The 18,885-nt window shown below is 56.0% G+C and overlaps 6 protein-coding genes across 6 annotated transcripts; 3 read left to right on the forward strand and 3 right to left on the reverse strand.

The window, feature by feature from the left end:
* Positions 1 to 1,205: 1,205 nt before the first annotated feature.
* Positions 1,206 to 2,279, reverse strand: VOLCADRAFT_89452 (uncharacterized protein; the record flags this gene model as incomplete). Its single annotated transcript, XM_002949050.1, has 1 exon — positions 1,206 to 2,279. One exon carries the CDS (start codon positions 2,277 to 2,279, stop codon positions 1,206 to 1,208), a length of 1,074 nt encoding a protein of 357 aa, XP_002949096.1.
* Positions 2,280 to 2,645: 366 nt separating this feature from the next.
* VOLCADRAFT_89453 (uncharacterized protein) lies at positions 2,646 to 3,882 on the forward strand (the record flags this gene model as incomplete). Its single annotated transcript, XM_002948959.1, has 3 exons — positions 2,646 to 2,869; positions 3,547 to 3,759; positions 3,792 to 3,882. The coding sequence occupies 3 exons, from the start codon at positions 2,646 to 2,648 to the stop codon at positions 3,880 to 3,882; spliced, it is 528 nt and encodes a 175-aa protein (XP_002949005.1).
* A 654-nt stretch (positions 3,883 to 4,536) lies between these two features.
* On the reverse strand, positions 4,537 to 7,770 carry VOLCADRAFT_117046 (uncharacterized protein; the record flags this gene model as incomplete). The annotated part of the gene is made up of 5 exons (XM_002949051.1): positions 4,537 to 4,753; positions 4,993 to 5,270; positions 6,061 to 6,321; positions 6,535 to 6,704; positions 7,688 to 7,770. Coding segments are annotated over 5 exons (1,008 nt in total), but the record flags the coding sequence as incomplete, so codon positions are not given.
* A 1,256-nt stretch (positions 7,771 to 9,026) lies between these two features.
* VOLCADRAFT_80487 (uncharacterized protein) lies at positions 9,027 to 11,976 on the forward strand. The gene is made up of 3 exons (XM_002948960.1): positions 9,027 to 10,096; positions 10,749 to 10,875; positions 11,660 to 11,976. The coding sequence occupies exons 1-3, from the start codon at positions 9,672 to 9,674 to the stop codon at positions 11,822 to 11,824; spliced, it is 717 nt and encodes a 238-aa protein (XP_002949006.1). The 5' UTR covers positions 9,027 to 9,671; the 3' UTR covers positions 11,825 to 11,976.
* Positions 11,977 to 12,742: 766 nt separating this feature from the next.
* On the reverse strand, positions 12,743 to 14,073 carry VOLCADRAFT_104166 (uncharacterized protein). The gene is made up of 4 exons (XM_002949052.1): positions 14,001 to 14,073; positions 13,838 to 13,919; positions 13,645 to 13,769; positions 12,743 to 13,572 (listed from the first exon to the last, which is right to left on the reverse strand). Exons 1-4 carry the CDS (start codon positions 14,061 to 14,063, stop codon positions 13,471 to 13,473), a joined length of 372 nt encoding a protein of 123 aa, XP_002949098.1. The 5' UTR covers positions 14,064 to 14,073; the 3' UTR covers positions 12,743 to 13,470.
* A 646-nt stretch (positions 14,074 to 14,719) lies between these two features.
* On the forward strand, positions 14,720 to 17,393 carry VOLCADRAFT_89457 (uncharacterized protein; the record flags this gene model as incomplete). The annotated part of the gene is made up of 7 exons (XM_002948961.1): positions 14,720 to 14,803; positions 14,998 to 15,165; positions 15,396 to 15,572; positions 15,890 to 16,010; positions 16,417 to 16,502; positions 16,573 to 16,638; positions 17,325 to 17,393. The coding sequence occupies 7 exons, from the start codon at positions 14,720 to 14,722 to the stop codon at positions 17,391 to 17,393; spliced, it is 771 nt and encodes a 256-aa protein (XP_002949007.1).
* Positions 17,394 to 18,885: the final 1,492 nt, after the last annotated feature.

The following is an 18,885-nucleotide window of genomic DNA, read 5'->3' on the forward strand; positions in this document are numbered from 1 at the left end:
TTGGGGGGGGAGGGGGGGGCGGAGAGGGGTAAGAGGGTGAGCAGCAAGAGGAGGGGAGGGGTAAGAGAGAGAGAGAATAGACCCCTCGCCTGTCTGTCTGTCCGTCTGTCTGTCTGCCTGTCTATCTATCTATCTATGTGTGCGTGTGCTGCTCCAGCACGCGACCAAAGCACTTCCTCCCACTGCCTCCACTCCCCATTGTCGGGATAACAGAAACAACAGAAAGATGTAGCCCCAGGTGTACGACGTAACTAACAACCGAAACTCCTCTTCCCTACAGAAATCCGTTCCCCCGCAGCCCCCTCACCCGCGCCACTGTCCGCCACGATGACAGCAACGGCCCCGGAGTACCCACAAGCCCAACACCACAGCTCGTCACCGCCGCCGCCGCCGCCGGGTCATACCCCAGCAGCATCAGAGGCGGCGGTGATGATGGCGGCACATTCACTGTGTGGTGGTAGTTGTGGCAGTTATGGTAATTGTGGTTGTTCCGGAGGGAAGGGGGTTCGCAGCCCAAAGGTAATGGAGCCCGACACAGCCCGCCCTGGGGGAGAGGGGGGAAAAGGGGTTTTAGGGTTTCAAGAGAGAACACACAAACACGAAGCACGCACACATTCCGTACATGTTCCGTACACATGTGTTGCCCATTGCCCAACATCATCTCCATCCTCCGCCTCCCGACCCACATTCCCCTCTCACTTGCAAAGTCAGCATAGTCCGCTCCGGACTGATTAGCAATGGTAGCCTTGAGCCGTACGGCCGTACATCCGTGACCTTGAAGTACAGCAGCCGTACGGCACCACCCGGGAATGCCCCATGGGTTTCGGGGGCCCCATTTTGGTGGTTGTATTGATTAGGTTCCTCCGCTCCTTCACCTCCTCCATCTGCTCCTCCAAATGGCCGTACATTGGGCACATGTACGACAAGCATGTCTCCCGTACTGACACACCTGAAGTCATGAAGCATTTTACCAGATAGGACACCTTTTCCCTAGTCCCCTGGTGGGACTAATATCATTACTAATATCAATATGAATATTATTATTGCCAATGACTCATCCCGGCTGCCGATGTGATGGGGCTTAGGAGTGTGTGTGTGTGTATGCTCTGTATGCCCTGTCTGGGCTTTTTCCTTGACCCTTCCCCCTTTCCCGCATATAAGCATGTAAGAAAGCACACACAGAGTGACATACATACACATATACATCAAAACATGACGTGCCTGCCACGTTCTCGGAAGTAGCGCTGCAGTGCACGTGCCACAGCATCTCGAACGACGGCCGTACTACCACCACCGCCGCCGCCGCCGCCGCCGTTCCGGACCGAATCGCCAGCACTCAGCTCGTCAGAAGCAAATGCTAGCGGTGCTGCCGGCCCCGCAGCCGCTGCGACGGCGTCGCCGCCAGTACTGCCACCATCCGCCGCCGCGATGGCGGCGTCGGGGCCACCCTGCAGCGGCCCTTTGCTTCCGCCAGATGCCGCCGCCGCCGTCGAAGCACCACCACCGGCCACACGTGCAAGGGGTGTCGTACGCGGCACACCCACCTTGCAAAGCTGTACGGATTCCGCCAAGGGGTAATTCGCGGGCGACAACGCTCCGGGTACGGCAGCGATGCCGGCACTGCTGCTCGTCCCATGTCGTGAAACGGCGTCGGCGGCGAGGGGGCCCGGGCTGTGTAGTGCCGCGTCCGCCAGGGCCGCTGCCAAGCCCAGCACTTGAAGGGGGGTTGTCAACGGCAGCGTCAGCAGTGGCGCCGCCGCTGCCATGGCCGCCGAGCCGGCGTCGTTGGCGGTGGAGGCGCCAGGCGCTGACGTCGCTGCTGCTGCAGACGCCGTCTCTAGGAATGGTTGGACGGTGTACGGAAGTCCCAGATTGAATGCCAAAATGGCCGAGACGACTGGCAAAGGCGGCGGACCTACTCCCAAAGTTATGCGCTGCTGAACGGTTGGCGATGGCGCGGCAAGGCCCTCGCCGATGGCGATGAGTAGCTGTGCCACTACGGCACGCTCGCTGGCTTCGGACCACCGGGTTAGGACCCAGCCACCGTGACTGCATTGGAGTTGCCGCGCGGCGCCCAAGCTTACTGACACCCAAGCTTCATGGCCCGGAGGGTAATGGCATGGGTCTGAGCTGCCCGGCACCGATTGCACCGGGACGCTGCTGGCGACTGAAACAGCGTCGCAATAAAGTGTTGAAGAACTAGGACCGTGAGGGGTTCCGTAAAGCGCATTCAGCCGTCTTGCTGCCGTGAAAAGGAGCGCGGGAGCTTGTGTAGTCATGTGGCATGCATGCAAGGACGTAACATGTAATGTAAAAATAAAAGTACGTCCATTCAAAATTATTTCCTTTCGACACACAGGTCTCTGAATGTTTTCCGCCAGCTCAACAGTGTCGTGCAACCGCAACTGTCTACGATACTGATTTGTACAAACCAAAGTTGATTTTTTTGTAAATAGATGGAATTCTTATTCCAGTTCAGACCGTCTAACGTGGCTCCAGGGGACAACAGGAGAAACCAAGCCTAGCAGACTTTGCCAATGGACGATGAAAAGCTAGCCCAACTGTTGGAAAAGGCCTGTCCTCGACCAGCTTACTTAGCATCTACAGATGGCGGTCCCGTTCTGGCCTTAGCGCTTCATTGCCTGATGGTTAACAGTGGATTTGTGCTGGCACGTGAAGGAGGCCAAGGGACTACCAAGCCAGAGGCGCAATTTCTACCACAGAAGGACTGGAACGGGACGCTTCTGGACCAGTGGATTTTCACTTATACGAAGCCTGGCAAGGCGCGCAAGTTCATATTCCATTGCTCCCTTCAGGCGCGCACCAAGCGCATGCTTATCCACTGCTCCGAGGAGAATTATGTCAACAAGTGCGTGGTTAAATGCTGTCTATGACGTAGATGCGCTAGCTTAGACAGACTGAGTGCTGTGACACATCAAGTAACGGCCACAAAACATTACTCTTGCAATCAACCCGCCGTCAGGCTAATCTGAGCAGCACAGTTTTTCGTCATGTCACGTTACGTCACGTCACATGTCCAAAACATAAACTGGGTATATTACCGTTTGCTTGCCGAAAGCAGCTGTAGCCGCATTATTGCAGACCCACCCGTCACCTCTGTTGCCTGTCGTGTTGTTCCTCACATCATCCCCAAAACGCTAAGCGCGTATCATACGTTATCCTCCACAGAACCGCCAACGCGTTTGGAGCAGTCCTCGCAAGTATTCGAGAAATTTCAATAATCAATCACTTCGCAAATCGAGCACGAGTAATTTAAGAGCCCATTAAAACACGAGGGTTAAACACTATCAACGCAATAGCAAACGCGCGCCTGGTCATAAATCGAATTAGTAGGAGTCAGTAGCTATCAGTCCAAGCAAACAACACCCATCCTTCCATTCATCCTTCTGTCCCCCGCATTGCATCCTCATCCACCCCTTCCGCATCCTCAGCTGTACCCTGCTTCCTCCATACCATCCGCTTACCTCTCCCTTCCCACCTCACGTACTTGCCCCGGACATTTCCCTCCCTTCCAACCGCCTAAAGCATTTGTGTGCTAGGTCTCCAGCTAGAAAACTACGTGCCCAACCCGGAGGCCCTCAAATCCAACAGCTGGGCTCCGATACCACTTAACCCCGGGCAGGAGCAGGCACCCACATCCGGTGTCGTTCGCAATGCCGCCAAGATGGCCGAGCTCTTGCACCAGCATATCATAGCGCCGCTGCTGCAGGCCGCAGAGGACGAGCAAGGCCCACCGCCGTCAGTTGTCTCCGCCGCCGCCCCTGTCCCAGGCGAACCCCATCATCACCAGAACGGCAATGGCGGCTGGCTTCGGGGCGGGATTCTACGTGGCTTCGGCAGCAGCAGCTGGCAGCAGTCTGAGGGGGAGGGGGAGGTGTTGGGGACCGGGAGCCGGTGGCGATCCGTAGACTACCTGGCCCTGGCGGCGGTTGGTGGTCTGGTGCTGGGGGTGGTGGGACTGGTAGTGTCGCGCTCCAGGGGGCCCCAGCGGCTATTGCAGTAGCAGCAGCCGCAGCCGCAGCATCTCCGGATATGAAAAGAAGACGGAAAATGCTGCTGGAAAGAAGGGCAGTCGGTCGGGGGCGCGCGACTAATTTTGCTGCTGCTGCTGCTGCTGCTGCTGCTGCTGCTAATGGCAGCCCTTCGGCACACGACCCCTATAGCAACATCGGTACACATCCCCTCGCCGGTCACCTCGCCCCGTTTCGACGATGTGGACACGGAGGGACAATCCGCTCTTCATGCTCTCCTGACAGCGGCAGGGCGCCGGCAGCAGCAGGCCACTTTACTTGCAGTGGCCGAAAAATAGTACATAATAGCATTTGCCCTCCAGGTTTCTCACACACGGTGAAACCTCCCCCCGGGAGGACACTTCGGGTTCGTTCGCCCTAGAGTTTTGGGGCCCAGGCCAGAGAGCTCACTGCACCGCACCTCAGCAAAAAACCCACAACGCATAACAAGCTTTTGTATTTTAGCAACCGTGGCCAAGGTGGACAACGAGCATAACGACGACGATTACGCCGGGTCAACATTTTTCGCGGCTGTCGACTTCGGTTTGGCACCGCTGCCGCTGCGACTGCGATTGCTGCTGCGTGCTTCCCCGCCTGTTGCCGTCACCCTCTCGGCCGTTGAACCGCCGCCTGTGATGACGTCCGACAGAACCTGGGGCAGCTTGCCGCCGCAGAAGCGTTGCCGAGTGCGTACGGCACCCTCGCACGTCTCGGTGCTGTACCTGTTGATGCGAGCGCGAGGGGAAAGATGATTAGAGAGGGTATTCCGCTGTGAGGGGTTGCAGAGGAAAGCTCAGGTCCGTGCAATGCGATGCAATGCGAACAGAGGGGGGAGCACAGCGGCGGGGCGGAGGAGAGCAAGACTGATCGAACAAGTCTTATCCAAAGGGCTAAGACGTTCGCGATAAGAGACATGCCCGCCCCTCCCCCTCCCCCCTTCCTAGCATCAACCCCTCCTTACTTGTTCATAAGGTCGTAGTAGTAGCTGGGCCGGGTTACTCCCGCCCCGCCGCCCCGCTCCATCTTGTCGTCAAAGTCCTTTTTTGACTTGGTCACGTAGTGGTAGATGGCGGCACGCGTGTGTGTGGAGTTCTTGTTGCGGCCGCGGGGCACTCGGTTGTGGTTCTCGTCCACCATGTACGGCTCCAGACCGGTCTCCGGGTCAGGTGGGGCGGCGAAGACAGCGCGGTGAGGCGAGTACATGACGGGTCGGAAGCGCGTGTTGGCAAAGGTCTTGAACTGCGGTGCGAGTGGTAGCGGTGGTGCGTTGAGACGAAGAGACGAGGGCGCGAGTTTGTCTGGGTTTGTTTGGGGGCACAGACCGGTAAACTAGACGATACGATACTGGTATACATATCTATACTACACACTGGCATACATAGCTATACTACGGTTTCATTTTGGTGCGTGGCCTAAGATGTGCACATTGATGAGTGGAACTGCTGATTGAGTTCTTTGTTTGGTTTGGGCATCATACCCCCCGGGTATATGCTGTTGTTCTTTGCGTGTATGTGCGTGTTGTCCGCACGCGAGCAGATGATGGACAGAATCGCATTGGGCGCTTGGCTTGGAAGGCAGCTTTGTTATTGTTTGGCGACATTATGCGACAGGACGGCAGTATAAAGCTGTTTGTTACCTTGGACGAAAATGTCATGAGTTGCATAATTTGCAACTGCATCATTTCCAGGTACACGTACACCTAGTTTTGGAGCCCCAGCCGTACACATATATATACGCCACATGTCACCAGCAGCACTGCCATCATAGGGTTTGCACGAATAGCTCTCACACTGCCCCACACCAGGATGTGGCGCCGGCATGTCCCCACTGAACTCCCATGTTATATTACTCCGTATCCGTATCCCGGTGCCTGGTGCCCCCTGGTATCTGTGATCTGTGAACTGTGTTCACAGCAATCGCATGCCGAGCTGCATTGCACACGAGCCGCACCCCCTCCCGCCGAAAAGCGGAAGTAATGTAACGGTCACGTAACGGCCGCCACGAACGGCACCCACCAGCACCCACCCACCTGCGTGTTGAACTTGTGGTCGTGGGGGGTACACGCCTTGTACCGGTCCACCACCGGCCCCTCGGGCTGGGTCTTGTGGCCGCTACTGCCCAGCAGTACCCAGTAGATGGACAAGCCGGGGTGCCGCTCGTAGTCCCGAAGCAGCTCGTCCACGTGCCTCACCTTCTCATCGTAGATGACCAGGAACTCGTCAATGTCGATGAACCCCAAAAAGGTATGACGACCTCCGAAACGGTCCACGCAGTCCTTGTAAGCCTGGCCCTGCACATGCACGGAAACCAGGGAGGGTTGAAAATGGCCGTACAAGGTACAACTGAATGAGCACACGGGAACTGGAACGCAAAAACACAACACCAGTTGCAACCACCTGCGCACGCAGGTGCGACTGGATAACCACCAAATGGTTCCTTCTCTGCTGGAGAAGCAAGGGAAGGTACTCAGTGTACGGCACGCATTATACGGGGATCAGGTTACCTGTACGGTAGACATGAAACGATCCAAATCTGACGTGTATCCCTCCTTAAACTTGGTGTGCGCGGCGCTGTAATTGGTATACTCCACAAAGCCTGAGGCCACGTGCTCCTTGAGCTCCCCCAACAGCGGTTCCGTACTGTTGTGGTCGTACAAGTAGATGTGTGAAAAGCCTGCGAGGACCCGTAAGAGAAAACTTACCAGCAGTGGTGGTGGTGGTGGCGGTGGCGGGTGGACGTGTGGCGGGACATGGATTGACGGAACCAATTGAAAGCCCTACCAGTCAGCCCTATCACCACCACCGCCAGTCTTATTTAATCTGCTCTGTGACGGTATACGCTATGTCGGTTACTGCACACACACACACACACACACACACACAGACACACAGACAGACACACACACACACAGACAGACACACACACACACAGACACACACACACACACACAGACACACAGACACAGACACAGACACAGACACAGACACACAGACACAGACACAGACACACAGACACACAGACACACAGACACACAGACACACAGACACACAGACACACACACAGACACAGACACAGACACAGACACAGACACAGACACAGACACACACACACACATACGCACAATACTTCCCTCCCATAAAAGACAGTCGCCAGTCGGGGACACACATTCGATGACGAGGGAGGCGGGTAGAGGAAGAGGCTCATGAGCGCGCTGCAACGTCCTTCCAACCCGTTCCTATCCGTGACAGGATACGTCCTAGCTTCCCTTGCTTCCTGGGCTGGCGGTGCACCTCCCCTCCAGGTGAGGGGAGCGCCGTGTCCCCCGGAGCCACATGACCTCCCCATGGGGTGAACCGCAATGTCCGGACCGCTACTGCTGCTGCTGCTTCTGCTGCTGCTTCTGCTGCTGCGTCTGCTGCTGCTTCTGCTGCTGCGTCTGCTGCTGCTAAGGCTTCTGCTGCTCCTCCGTGAAGCGCCAGGACCGGCTGATGGCTCTGATCCCCCACCCAGCCAACTGTAGTGGCACTCCTTTTCAGCACCACCCTCATCCATGGCTGTCGTATCAGGCAGCTGATGTGTGCGGCCTGCGAGCCAGCATCACCTCACCCCAACCTCAAGCCCCGGGCCCCCTCCCCTCCATTCTGCCCTCAGCTTACCGAGGCACTTGTGGTAGTCCACCCACTCCCGAATGTAGCGATTCTCGTTGCGTCCCACCACACACAAGGCGCTGTAGCCACCACTAGCGGTAGCAGCAGCGGTGGCGGCAGTAGCGGTGGCGACAGATTTAGCCGTTGCGCCGGGGGCAATGGAGTGCGCGACAGCTGTTTCACTGGCCTGTAACAAGCGTGTACTGCCTTCAGCTGGCTGCCAAAGCTGGGACTGCGCCTCGGCGACCGCCATGTCGGAGCACCCGAGGGGCAGCAGCAGTGGCAGGAAGAAAAGCCCCAGCAGCGGGGGCAGCAAGAGGACTGCTGACCTCACCGCCACTGTTAGCCTTAGCTGTGTTGCGCCAAGACAACGACGCATGGTGACGGTGGTGCTGCCGCTGGTGCGGGTGGTAAAAGCAAATGGCTGATCACACGTGTATGCTGGGTACTTGACTCCGGGTACTGCGTCCCCGCGTTCCGGGGGCTAAGCCCGTGGGGGAAGTCAATCGTGGCAGGCACTCAAGAACGCGGCTAATGGGAGACAGGGGTCCTGCGCTTGTTGAGGGTGGCAGCAGTAGTCGCAGCACCGCTGAGACGGGCGCCGATGCTGTGACGCTTGAGGTCTGGAGAGGTGCGCGCTGCTGGCCGGGCACGTTGGGGTAGTTAGGCAGTGTTATCTGAATGACCGATTTCGCCAATATGAAGTATTCAATGTTTGACAAACAAAGGCACGCTGCCAGCAGACGCGATGATGGCACTCAGGAACTTTACAGATACCTGTCGGCATGCATATAACTGACTGCAAATGGTAAATATGACTCCATGTGTTCATTCATACGTGCAAATGCGGAATTCGGGATTGGCCCGGATAAATATCCCATGAAGTGCAAGGCGACCGGCAGAGAAAGGCTGTGCCACGAATACGCATGGGTCCATCAGGAAAAGCTTAGTCGAGGCCATGAGCAGCTTTGGTTAAGACATGATGACCGAAAACACTGTATGCGTCGACAATTCCGCACGAGGCCAAAGGGCGCACCTGCACCAGCTTTCGCGCTAAGGACAGCTGATCCTGCGCGTCTTACTATCAGGCGATGAATTCCTATGAAACCTCTCAACCCCATACAGCAAAAAACGTCCCTGGGGACACCAAGTCCATAGCTACGGCCTCGATTGCAGCCATCACAACCCCTGTCGCCACCGCGAGACTGCTCTCCGTGTCACAGCGCACCGCACAACTTTGATTAGGAATAAGCAGGAGGTTCGATTAACTATCCGTACTGGTACGCCAGATACCGCTTTTCACTCACGATTAGCGCTGGATTGCCGATTCCATGTTAACGAAATTTTACACACAATGTAGGGAACGGAGCAAGCTAATTGTTGAGCAATCTACGGTTTCTGGAATCCTCATGCGAGCCTTGGCGAACAACCTACTTGGCGATCAAGTGTACAACAGATAAAGGGTAACAAATATAAACCTCTCCGTAAGGTGCGCAAGGGTGAGTTTTGGGTGCCGTGCTGTCAGCTAGAAGTATCGGTACTTTCTCCGAAAGCTGAGTACTTTTCCGCAGCTGCAGTTGCGAAGGATTGCACGGAACACGTGCTATCTATGCATAATAATCTTGCAGGAAGACATCTAGCAGGGCTGCGTAAAAGGATCGACGGGCGAACACAAGCCCGGGTTGCGGTGCAGTACTGGCTTCTAGTTCCTGGCTTGCATCTCACCGCATACGCGGGCAGAAGACATGAAGGCACCCGCTGCTAGTGCTAATGCACCTAAGAACCGTTTTCCCCACTGGCTGGCCGCCTCAACATTAGAGATATAGAAGATGGAAGGCCTCTTGTCGAGCGGAAGCCTTCCTCTTGTCTGAGAGGAGAGATTGAGTATCTGCGAGATTCAAGAACCGGTGGGCTAATCAAGCTCCCTCCTGCCCCTCATCCTTCACTCGTTCCCGCCCTCCTATCCCCCTTACATCGAAATGCACCGGCAGATATGATGGCGACTATCCCGCGAACCTCCGCTGGGACCTGCGCTGCGTTGGCAGCGGTACCTCGGCGTAACCCTCCGAAGGCTGCGGCAGCGATGGCAAATACAAATACAAATGCACACACGGCCGCCCCGCGATTTGTACCTTCGGGCTGGTCGCGGCGAGGTCGGCTACGGCCTCGTGTGTCGGCTTCAGTAGCAGCACCGTACGCGGCAGCTCGGGACCACACTTTCCCCGGAGGCGGAAGCGCGTCCTCCTCCTCCTCTTCGTTGTCGCCGTCCGCGCAGCCGTCGCCAATGCCGCGGGGATCCCAGCGGTTGCGGTTGCGGCGGCTTGTTGTGGCGGCTGCTCAGAAGCAGCAGTTTTCCTCGTTCGATGACATGCTTAGTCGATCCGAGGTGCCGGTGCTTGTGGACTTTTATGCCACATGGTGAGCGAGCGAGTGGATGGGTGGGTAAGTGAGCGAATGAGTGAGTGAGTGATCGAGCGAGCAAGCGAGCAAGCGAATGAGTGAGTGATCGAGCAAGCGAGCAAGCGAATGAGTGAGTGAGTGAGTGAGGGCGGATCCGCGAATGTGTCTTGATTGTCTTGGGTGTTTGCAAATGTAAGGGCTTTGTTGTGGTTATGGGCGGCGGGGGTGGTCGAACACTGCTGCACGGCCCATATCGATTATGCACCTACGTACCTACCGAGGTAGGCGGGAAGAGAGGCCTTGTTCGCCACAAATACAGTTTCATCTTTCCCTTCTATAGGTATTCTTCGTGAGGACTTCCATCCTCGTGAGGGCGACACCTTTCCCCATTCTTCATTCCTTTCCTTTCTTCGTCTCCTCTTCCCACATAATAATGAACGCCAGTGAATTAGTACGAAAATTGGGCGCTCCTTCCAGATCCTTATCCCTTTCTCCTTCCTCTTGCATTCCTTTCGGATGTTTTTTCCGTCCTACCTAAATGAGAAGTCGTAGTCGAGTTAGCTGCATTACTTGCATTACGTGGCTCAGAGATGCCCGCCCATATTCTCGTCCCCCATCCAACGCCATCCAACATACACACAACCATTCACATACGCACGCACGCACGCAGGTGCGGCCCCTGCCAGATGATGTCCCCGGTGCTTTCCTCTGTGGCATCGAAGCTCAAGGGGAGGCTGCAGGTGGTCAAGATTGATACGGACCGACACCCGGTCATTGCCAGTCAGCAGAAGGTCCAGGTGGGGCAGCGCTCCGAGGGGGGGGGAGGGGGGGGGCTGAAGGGAGGGGCGCCATGAAGTCGCCACAGTCGCCCTCTCTCCGCCGCGGCGGTCTCCTCGGCCGCCGTATTGCGCAACCACGCATACGGCCTTTTGCTCTGTGTCCTGTCCTGTCCTGTCTGCTGCTATGTGCTATGTATTATGTAAGATGCTGTGGGGATGCCAAATGAGGGATTGGGAATGAGTGCGCACCCAATAGTGGGGTTGATCCCTCAGTCGCCCAGTTTGCCCCATTCCCTTCCGCCGTCTTGGGTCTTGCGCAACATGGCTAGCTGTCATTACTGGGCGCATGGGAGGGGACATTACCATCAGACCGGCGGCATTAAGGCTATCCGAGGAATGTGTCCATTGATGTCGGGGAATGTGTCCATTGACGTGTTTGTGGCATCATCTCCAACAGTTTGTTGGAGCATGTAGCTGGTGCGTGTACTTTAGTAAGGCTTTCAACTCTATCGACTTAGGCCGCGAAGCAGTTTGGTGTATCTCAGAAGCTGTGTGCCGGTGCGCGGGCTCTTCTTGTTGGACACCCTTCAGGCTTTTAGCTACACCTGAGTCAAGGTCCGAATGGTGGTTGGGACCCGTATTCTCGGTTGGCCGTGGGGTTGAGCACTGGGGAACAATGGCATATTTTGGATTTTTCATTTAGTTATTTCTTGTATTGATGCACACGACATCAATATTAAACAGGAGCTAACATTTCACATGGCTGTTACGCTCTTACTTCTCTCCGACCCCCGCCCCGCAGGCGCTACCCACTATCACCCTGTTTGTGGGCGGCAAGGCGGTGTTCCGATTCGAGGGGGTGCTGACGGAGGCACAGCTGATGGAACGGCTGAAGTACTACCTTCCTAATGTTGCTGCTGCCCCTGGGGTGCCGGGGACGGGGACGACAGGCGCGGTTAAAGATTAGGAAATAGGGATGACGGTAGAGGTACAGTGAGCGTAGTACAGTGTGGTAATGGTGGATGGCGCTGTATGGTGTTCAATCCAATAGTTGTGACAATCCAAATGTGTCGAATTGGCCCAGAAGCCCACTCCCACTCTGTAAAAAAAAGGGTTGCGCAGAGAGAAGCTTCTGTCACTTGGCCTGGTCCGCTACATGTGCGTGCATCACCTCACTCCTTCAGCGCCCGCACACCTACACCACAATAATTGCGCCGCACATTTGTGAGCCGCGATGATGTGCCAGAATTCTTTGGCAACCTACTGTGGAATGGTAGATGAGCGATGATGATGATATCTTCCAGGGCCGAGAACTCCTTGAAGGCCGGAAAACGATTGCTGGCTTGGAGGTACAGTGCAGTGGATACCGAAGCTGTTGTTCCCATGTGTCCACCCCAAACCGTCTGGAGGGTGGGCCGGGTGGACAGCGACGGCAAGGCTGGGAAGAGGGCATAAGGGGTATGTAATTTCGTGTTGAGGCCCGGGCGCCGATGGTATGCCTGTGTATAATTGTGCCACGTTTGCCTCTGCTGTAACCAAAACACCCGTCTGTTCCAGTTGGCTTCCAGTGCTTAACTTGCTAGCATCAGTAACATTCGGATTTCTGTACTTGTCCAGTCTGTGTCTATCCATCACGGCTCGTGTCTCCCGGTTTCCGAATTATCCTGTGGACGGCTCGCAGTTTTGTATTTCCTTTTACTGCCAGCCTGCGCTATATGAGCACACCACACACCACCTATCTCGCATCTCTGTCACTGTAGAACGAGATGAAAAGCCCTCCTGCCATCATCCTTATCGGGTACGGCCTGTTTCCTTCATTAGCACCATCCCATTTTCTACAGTGGATCTGCATGTCACAGGATGCATTTGCATTTGCTGCAGTTGTCGTGCATCGGCTCTTAGGCACGTTACAACCCCATTGCCGCCATTAGAGTGTTTGCGGGACATCCCAATGTCAGTTCCAGTATCCAAAACTGCACTCTCTGGTGTCAACTGCGGCAGCCAAATGGGAAGTGCTGGCGATGGTGACAGTTCGAAGGCAAAAGAGTCCTGGCGTGGGCAGGTCCGGTGGTTGCTTCCGCTTGTGATTTATAGCAGCTGGTTGATGGCCCTCCTCATCCCAGCACACAGGTCACCCTGATTCCCTGCTAACGAGCCTACAGTACTGGACTCACAGCAGAAGGAAAAAGAGGCCCTGGCAAAATACATACGCTCCCAGTATGACGCTCGGGGAGCGAGGTAATCCCCACCAAAAAACAGTGCACTCCATACCACAACACACATACACAAAGTACTCTTCTTCTCGCGGGGCTGTCACGCAAGTAAAAGATAGGGAATGGGTTGAAACCTTCCCACACAAGCCAACCAGTGTGAGCGCCTGTCCTCTGCCCAGGAGATCTCTAAGCTGTAGAATTTCTGGGTCGGTCAAAGTGCTGTCACGCTGTTCCCGTAAGCGCCACCCCTCCCACACCCTCTACGGATGCACTTGCCACGTGCAACTGGCCAGAACCGTACGGCACAACAAGTCAAAAATTCCTTCGCTGCCTTCCCCATACCCTAAAAGTAATCCCCCAGCCCTGGTGAGCACAGCTAGTCATCCTCAGAGTCATCAAATTAGTTGAAGCCCGCAATGTGCTTCACTCGTCTGAGGAGCGAGTCTTGAGACGGGTCGTAGGGGCAATCCTTGCTAGGAATCTCGAGCACGGCCGGAATAGGCTGCAGATGGTGCGGTAAACCAACTGTTAGATTTAGTGCCCGCCAGTTGTGATTGTCACAATCAGTGCGCACCTTGTTGTGAGCCGCGATGATGTGCCGGATTTGGCTGGCAACCTGCTGTGAAATTAAGATTACGGCGATATCTTCCCGGGCCGAGAACTCCTTGAAAGCCTGCTCGATTGCTCGCACTGAGGTCTCTGCAGTGCAGTCGACAGCCACTGTCAGAAGTTTGAATCGGGTGCAACGCTGAATCACAGAGTCTTACTTGCGTCTACCACTAAGTAATTCTTCTTCTTCCGCAAGTCCACATTCCCGACGCCCGCTAGCAAAAATCCGGTAATTGTGTCCTGGTTAAAAGGAGCTCAAAAAACACATCAATAACATGATCTGAGCCTATAAAAATAACACAAGGGGGCATAGTTACACACCTCATCTGCAAGCACAGCCAGAAGCATACCATCTTGAGATGTAATGTTAGCGTTCTTAGCCATGTTGATTATTGTTCCTATGTCTTACACCACAACATATGCGTCAGGCACAATAATGCAACACCTGCAAGAGAGAGCATATTCGTACGTCGTACCAGGTCTTGTTTTGTGAACAATCAATAAGATATGCATATGCATTTGCTGGGCACACCGCGGACGCGCTTCCTCCAGAGGTCTCCCCTTATGCTAGGTGTGCCATTGTTTCCATCCCAAGCATTTCAGTCCCAGGGCCATTTGGGTCACAATCCTCGGTAGCCATTGATACGTAAAAACAAAACAGTCTTGAGCATCCAAATTATTCACAAAGTTATCGCTGCACGAACCGAAGCCCCGACCTGTCATCTCGTGTCGCGCGACTTCATGCTGCGCGCAAATGGCCTTCCCCCACGCGCTCCAGACTACGGATGGCCCCGGATGGCTCCGTGTACCCGCCTCTCGGGCCAGGGACTAGGAACGTCATGTGTGGCTCAGCCGTCCTGGCGCCGTGGTCCCCTCCCCACCCGTGCCAAAAAGCAACAACAGCTAGGTCAGGGTCAGGCGGGGGGCGATATGGACATAGTAGAGCGCATGGTGTCGTTCTTCTTCCCCAAGGCCTTATCCGACCCGTAAGTAAAACGCCGTGTACACGTTTGGCTGGAAGAACCGTCCATAGCTAAATAATGCCGTTCCACTGTGCTATCTTATTATGGCTTAGGGCCCCCATGGGATTAAAGCGTATCAACTTTGAGGAGCTGCCTGACCAGGTGAAGGAGAAGTGGGAAATGGTTGTAAGCTGAGACAAGGGAGCTAAAGGGAGCGGGACGGAGGGGGGAGTTACAGTGCGCTCGGGCTCTTGAAACCTTCGGGCTCTTAAGGGCTTGAAGGGCTGAACACTCTTAGTCGCCTGGCCATCCCAGCCTGACGTGTGTGTGTGTGTGTGTGTGTGTACGTCACGTAGTTCTGCGAAATGAACGAGCGTGCGTCACCCGTACCTGGCGACGAGCGTGATCCACTGATCATGGCAGTACGGCCACTGCTGGCTCGTACACAGCTCCAGGAGAGGCCGCTCAAGTGTGCTTACGATGCTGACGTGCACGGTTGGAGCCCCACCGCCTTCCATGCCCAGGTAGGTGTGCCCCTCACCACCTACTTCCCATCAGTGAACGCAATCAGTTGCAGTCAGTTGCAGTCAGTTATAGTCAGTTGCAGACAGTTGCAAACAGTTGCAAGATGCCGCATCGTCTGCTTCGGAAAACAGGAAAGGGGTTTGCAATGTGCAAAGTGTGCAAGTGAAGCAGTGTGTGACAACGGTCCAACGGAAGCTTAACCCCCCCCCTCCCTCCCCTCCCCTCTCAGGTTGACGGCCTGGGTGCAGCAGTGGTTGTAGCGGCTACATCTTCGGGTGCCGTACTGGGTGGCTACAACCCCGAGGGCTGGATTGGACTGGGAGAGGACCGGTCCTCGAACGGCGCGTTTCTATTCACCTGGCCGGAGGGGGACATCAAGAACACAACCGCATTCAAACTGGCAAAGGTGCGCGCAAATTGCGAGCGAACGGATTCGAACGGGTTGCGTGGCCGTTTGGCAGTGTTTGTGGGTGGTGGGTGAAACAGTCGGTGGTTAGGCGGCGGTTGCCGGTGGGAGTCTTCTTTTCTACACAGCTAAAGTTGGCTGTTGAAGAATGTTGAGGACATTTAGCATACATGTTGACTACATTAACGATGTCAGTTGCCGTGCGTGTGCCGTACGTTCTTCCCCTTTGGGCATTATCATCCCGAAAGTGTTATCGCTAAAGGTTGGCGGGTGTGGGTGTTGCTACCTCCCCTCCCCTCACACACGCACGCACACAGGTTGGGGGTCCTAATCTGGCCGTTATAGACAACCCCAATAGCGGCCCTCAGTTCGGAGCTGACGGACTCAGCATTCCCTTAAGACCTCGGGGACAGGAGAGGGTGGTCAAGAGCAAACTTGGTGAGGGACTGTTGGGTTGTTGGGGAGAGAAGAGCTGTGTATGTTGTTGTTACAGGTTGGTACAGGTTCACCAGTGGCCTCCTTCCAGAGGCAATTCCCTGCTCTCCCCTGCTAGAGGGGCACCCTAATCCAGTCACCCCATCCGACTTCAGAGTGTACTCTTTGGGTTCGGCAACTCACCACCAGCATCCAACCAAATCTAGCGGATCAACGGCGCCTCAACTTAGTTCCTGGTCAGCTCGCAAGTTGATTGTGTTTATGTATTTTTTTTTTGTGTGTGTGTCCAATTTCAAAATGAAGTTTTGGTGGGACCTGGTGCGATCATCGCGGCGTTCGTCCCCACCCCACCCCACCCGTACTCCCATCCCACCCCTACCCCTACCCCCTAACCCCACTGCACCTCCAGGCCCCTACTACAGTCGCCTACCGGACGGAGGCCGATCGCTGTTCAACAAAGCGGACTCCAGGAAGGCCGAGCTGGTGTGGCTGAAGGTGTGTCGTCTTGGTAGTGGTAGTCGTCGTGTGTTTCAACTCACTACCAACTCAAGCTACCCCCCCCCAGGTGTACGTTGCTGAAGCCCGAGGAGTGGAGTGGAGGCTGGAGGGTATCACTTGGAAGAGTACTGTGGTGGGGTGAAATGAATGCGAGGAGGAAGAGGAAGAGGAAGAGGAGATATTCACTTGGGTTGCATCGTGTACATATACTTGTTGAAGTGATCGTGGTCACACATCTTTTGCATACTGCATACTTTTCATATATCAGTTCCGGGATCGAGACCTGTCAGGGTCGGAAATTCTTCCGATGGTATCCGATGGTGGTGACAGATTCCGTTGGATGCTGGTGGTGGGTGCGGAACCTGAGCGATCCACTGAGAAGTTGACTAGGGTGACTGGATGAGGGTGCCCCGAAATACCGGGGAAGGCAGGGTTTCGCAGGGTAGCGGCCACAGGGTGAAGATATGAACCCCCTGTCCCATACATCATACTTTAAAAACGTAAAGAGGGCGACCTGGCTATATGCTGTATATGAGTACAGGGTGGAGTAGCGGTTCGGTCGGCGGATAAGGCCCCGCACACACACACATACACACACACTGCGGCTCTCGGCTGTTTAGGAGGGGGCAGAGGCCCCCCCTCGCGCCCTACTCCCGTCCGCGGGAGAGAGCTTAGGCGGTCTTTCCGTTGGGGCTGGGCAGCAGTCCCTGGCCAGTGTCAGGCCCGGACAGATACTCGTAACGTTACACACACACACACACACACACATACACACACACACACACACACAAACACACGCACGCACGCACGCACACGCAGTCACTGCAGTGGGCCCTGGTGGGAAAGGTTGATGTGGTCGTCGGTGGTGGGAATAATTGGCGTGATTGACGTGAGCAGGCGCCTATTTCCCTGATTGTTTGCAATAACCTGAAAATGTGAGCATCACCGAGAGCTTAGAAAGCAAAGAAAACGATGCTAAGAGGCAGAGGCAGAGCCGCAACACCGCACACCCGCCATTGTCGGTGCGCAGGGAGATGCAGGGAGATCGCACACCCGCCGCCTTCGTCGCAACCGACGCGTCCGCCACCGCAGCCACACCAGTGATTTTTTTTTCATTTAGGGCGGGTCTCAATTTATTCCAACCTAAGTAACAAAGTTGCTAGAGTCGTCGTAATTTATTCCTGTAGTGTGAGGCGCTGGGGGGGCTCCGCCCCCCCCCCCAGACCCCCAGACCCCCCCCAGACCCCCCCCGATAAGTTACAACTCTCCTCATAGACCAAGCGTCACGCACTGAGTTGGCGCGTTTTCGTTCATGTGCGCACTCTTCGCCGCTGGCAGCAACACGATTGCCGATGCATTACCGACAACAGCACCGCCATCCCAAACGCCTTTATCAGGAAAAATTTCAGGCTTATCTTGCTGTTTTGGTGTCTGTTCGACGTTCGAGTCGTTGCCTTTTGCGTGTTTGGCTATGTGAGGACCGGTCATACATTCTGCTATGCCGCGTTGACTCACGGGGTTGACCTTCTTACGGCCCCTCGTATCTATTCTATGATTGAAAACCCTAAGTTCTGCACACTACGGAGCAATCTGGCAGCAATGGACGTTTTTGGCTGGAGGAAAGAAAATGTACGGGTCGGCCTCAATTCATTCCTTTTTTCCAAAGGGCAAAATGCCTTTTAAGGAATATATTACTTAAAACAAACGCTGCAACCGCCGCAACCGCCACAACCGCCGCCAATGCCTGCAACGCCAGCCAACCCGCCGCCACCGCCACTTCCGCCACCTTCACCGTCGCAACCGCCGCAACAACAGTCGCACCTGCCGCCGATACCGCCGCCAACGCCAAACCCGCCGACGTCGCCGCCACCGACGCCACGGAGGCCACACCTGCCGACACCGCAGCCGCACATGCCGCAGCCACCACACCCGCCGCAAACCCCACACCCGCCGCCGTCGCCGCCACCGACGCGTCCGCCACCGCACACCCGCCGCCACCGCATACCCGCCATTGTCACCGCCACCGACGCCACCGCCGCAACACTTGGCGATACCGCAGCCGCACTCGCCGCAGCCACCCCACCCGCGGCAAACGCCACACCCGCCGCCGTCGCCGCCACCGACGCGTCCGCCACCGCAGCCACACCCGCCGTAACCGCCATACCCGCCGCCACCGCACACCCGCCGCTGTCACCGCCACCGACGCCACCGCCGCAAGACCTGCCGACACCGCAGCCGCACCAGCCGCAGCCGCCACACCCGCCGCAAACGCCACACCCGCCGCCGTCGCCGCCACCGACGCATCCGCCACCGCAGCCACACCCGCCGCCACTGCACACCCGCCGTTGTCACCGCCACCGACGCCACCGACGCAACCCTG

Source organism: Volvox carteri (assembly GCF_000143455.1).
Source record: "Volvox carteri f. nagariensis unplaced genomic scaffold VOLCAscaffold_12, whole genome shotgun sequence".
Taxonomy (NCBI): domain Eukaryota; kingdom Viridiplantae; phylum Chlorophyta; class Chlorophyceae; order Chlamydomonadales; family Volvocaceae; genus Volvox; species Volvox carteri.

What these genes read in the sequence shown, in the direction of transcription:
- VOLCADRAFT_80487 (XM_002948960.1), top strand. Translation starts at nt 9,672, where the DNA reads ATGATGGCGACTATCCCGCGAACCTCCGCTGGGACCTGCGCTGCGTTG. An exon ending in GTGGACTTTTATGCCACATG is followed by an intron (nt 10,097 to 10,748) that starts GTGAGCGAGCGA and finishes GCACGCACGCAG; the next exon opens with GTGCGGCCCCTGCCAGATGA. An exon ending in CCAGTCAGCAGAAGGTCCAG is followed by an intron (nt 10,876 to 11,659) that starts GTGGGGCAGCGC and finishes CCCGCCCCGCAG; the next exon opens with GCGCTACCCACTATCACCCT.
- VOLCADRAFT_104166 (XM_002949052.1), bottom strand. Translation starts at nt 14,063, where the DNA reads ATGGCTAAGAACGCTAACATTACATCTCAAGATGGTATGCTTCTGGCT. An exon ending in TGGCTGTGCTTGCAGATGAG is followed by an intron (nt 13,920 to 14,000) that starts GTGTGTAACTAT and finishes CCTTTTAACCAG; the next exon opens with GACACAATTACCGGATTTTT. An exon ending in TCATCGCGGCTCACAACAAG is followed by an intron (nt 13,573 to 13,644) that starts GTGCGCACTGAT and finishes CACCATCTGCAG; the next exon opens with CCTATTCCGGCCGTGCTCGA.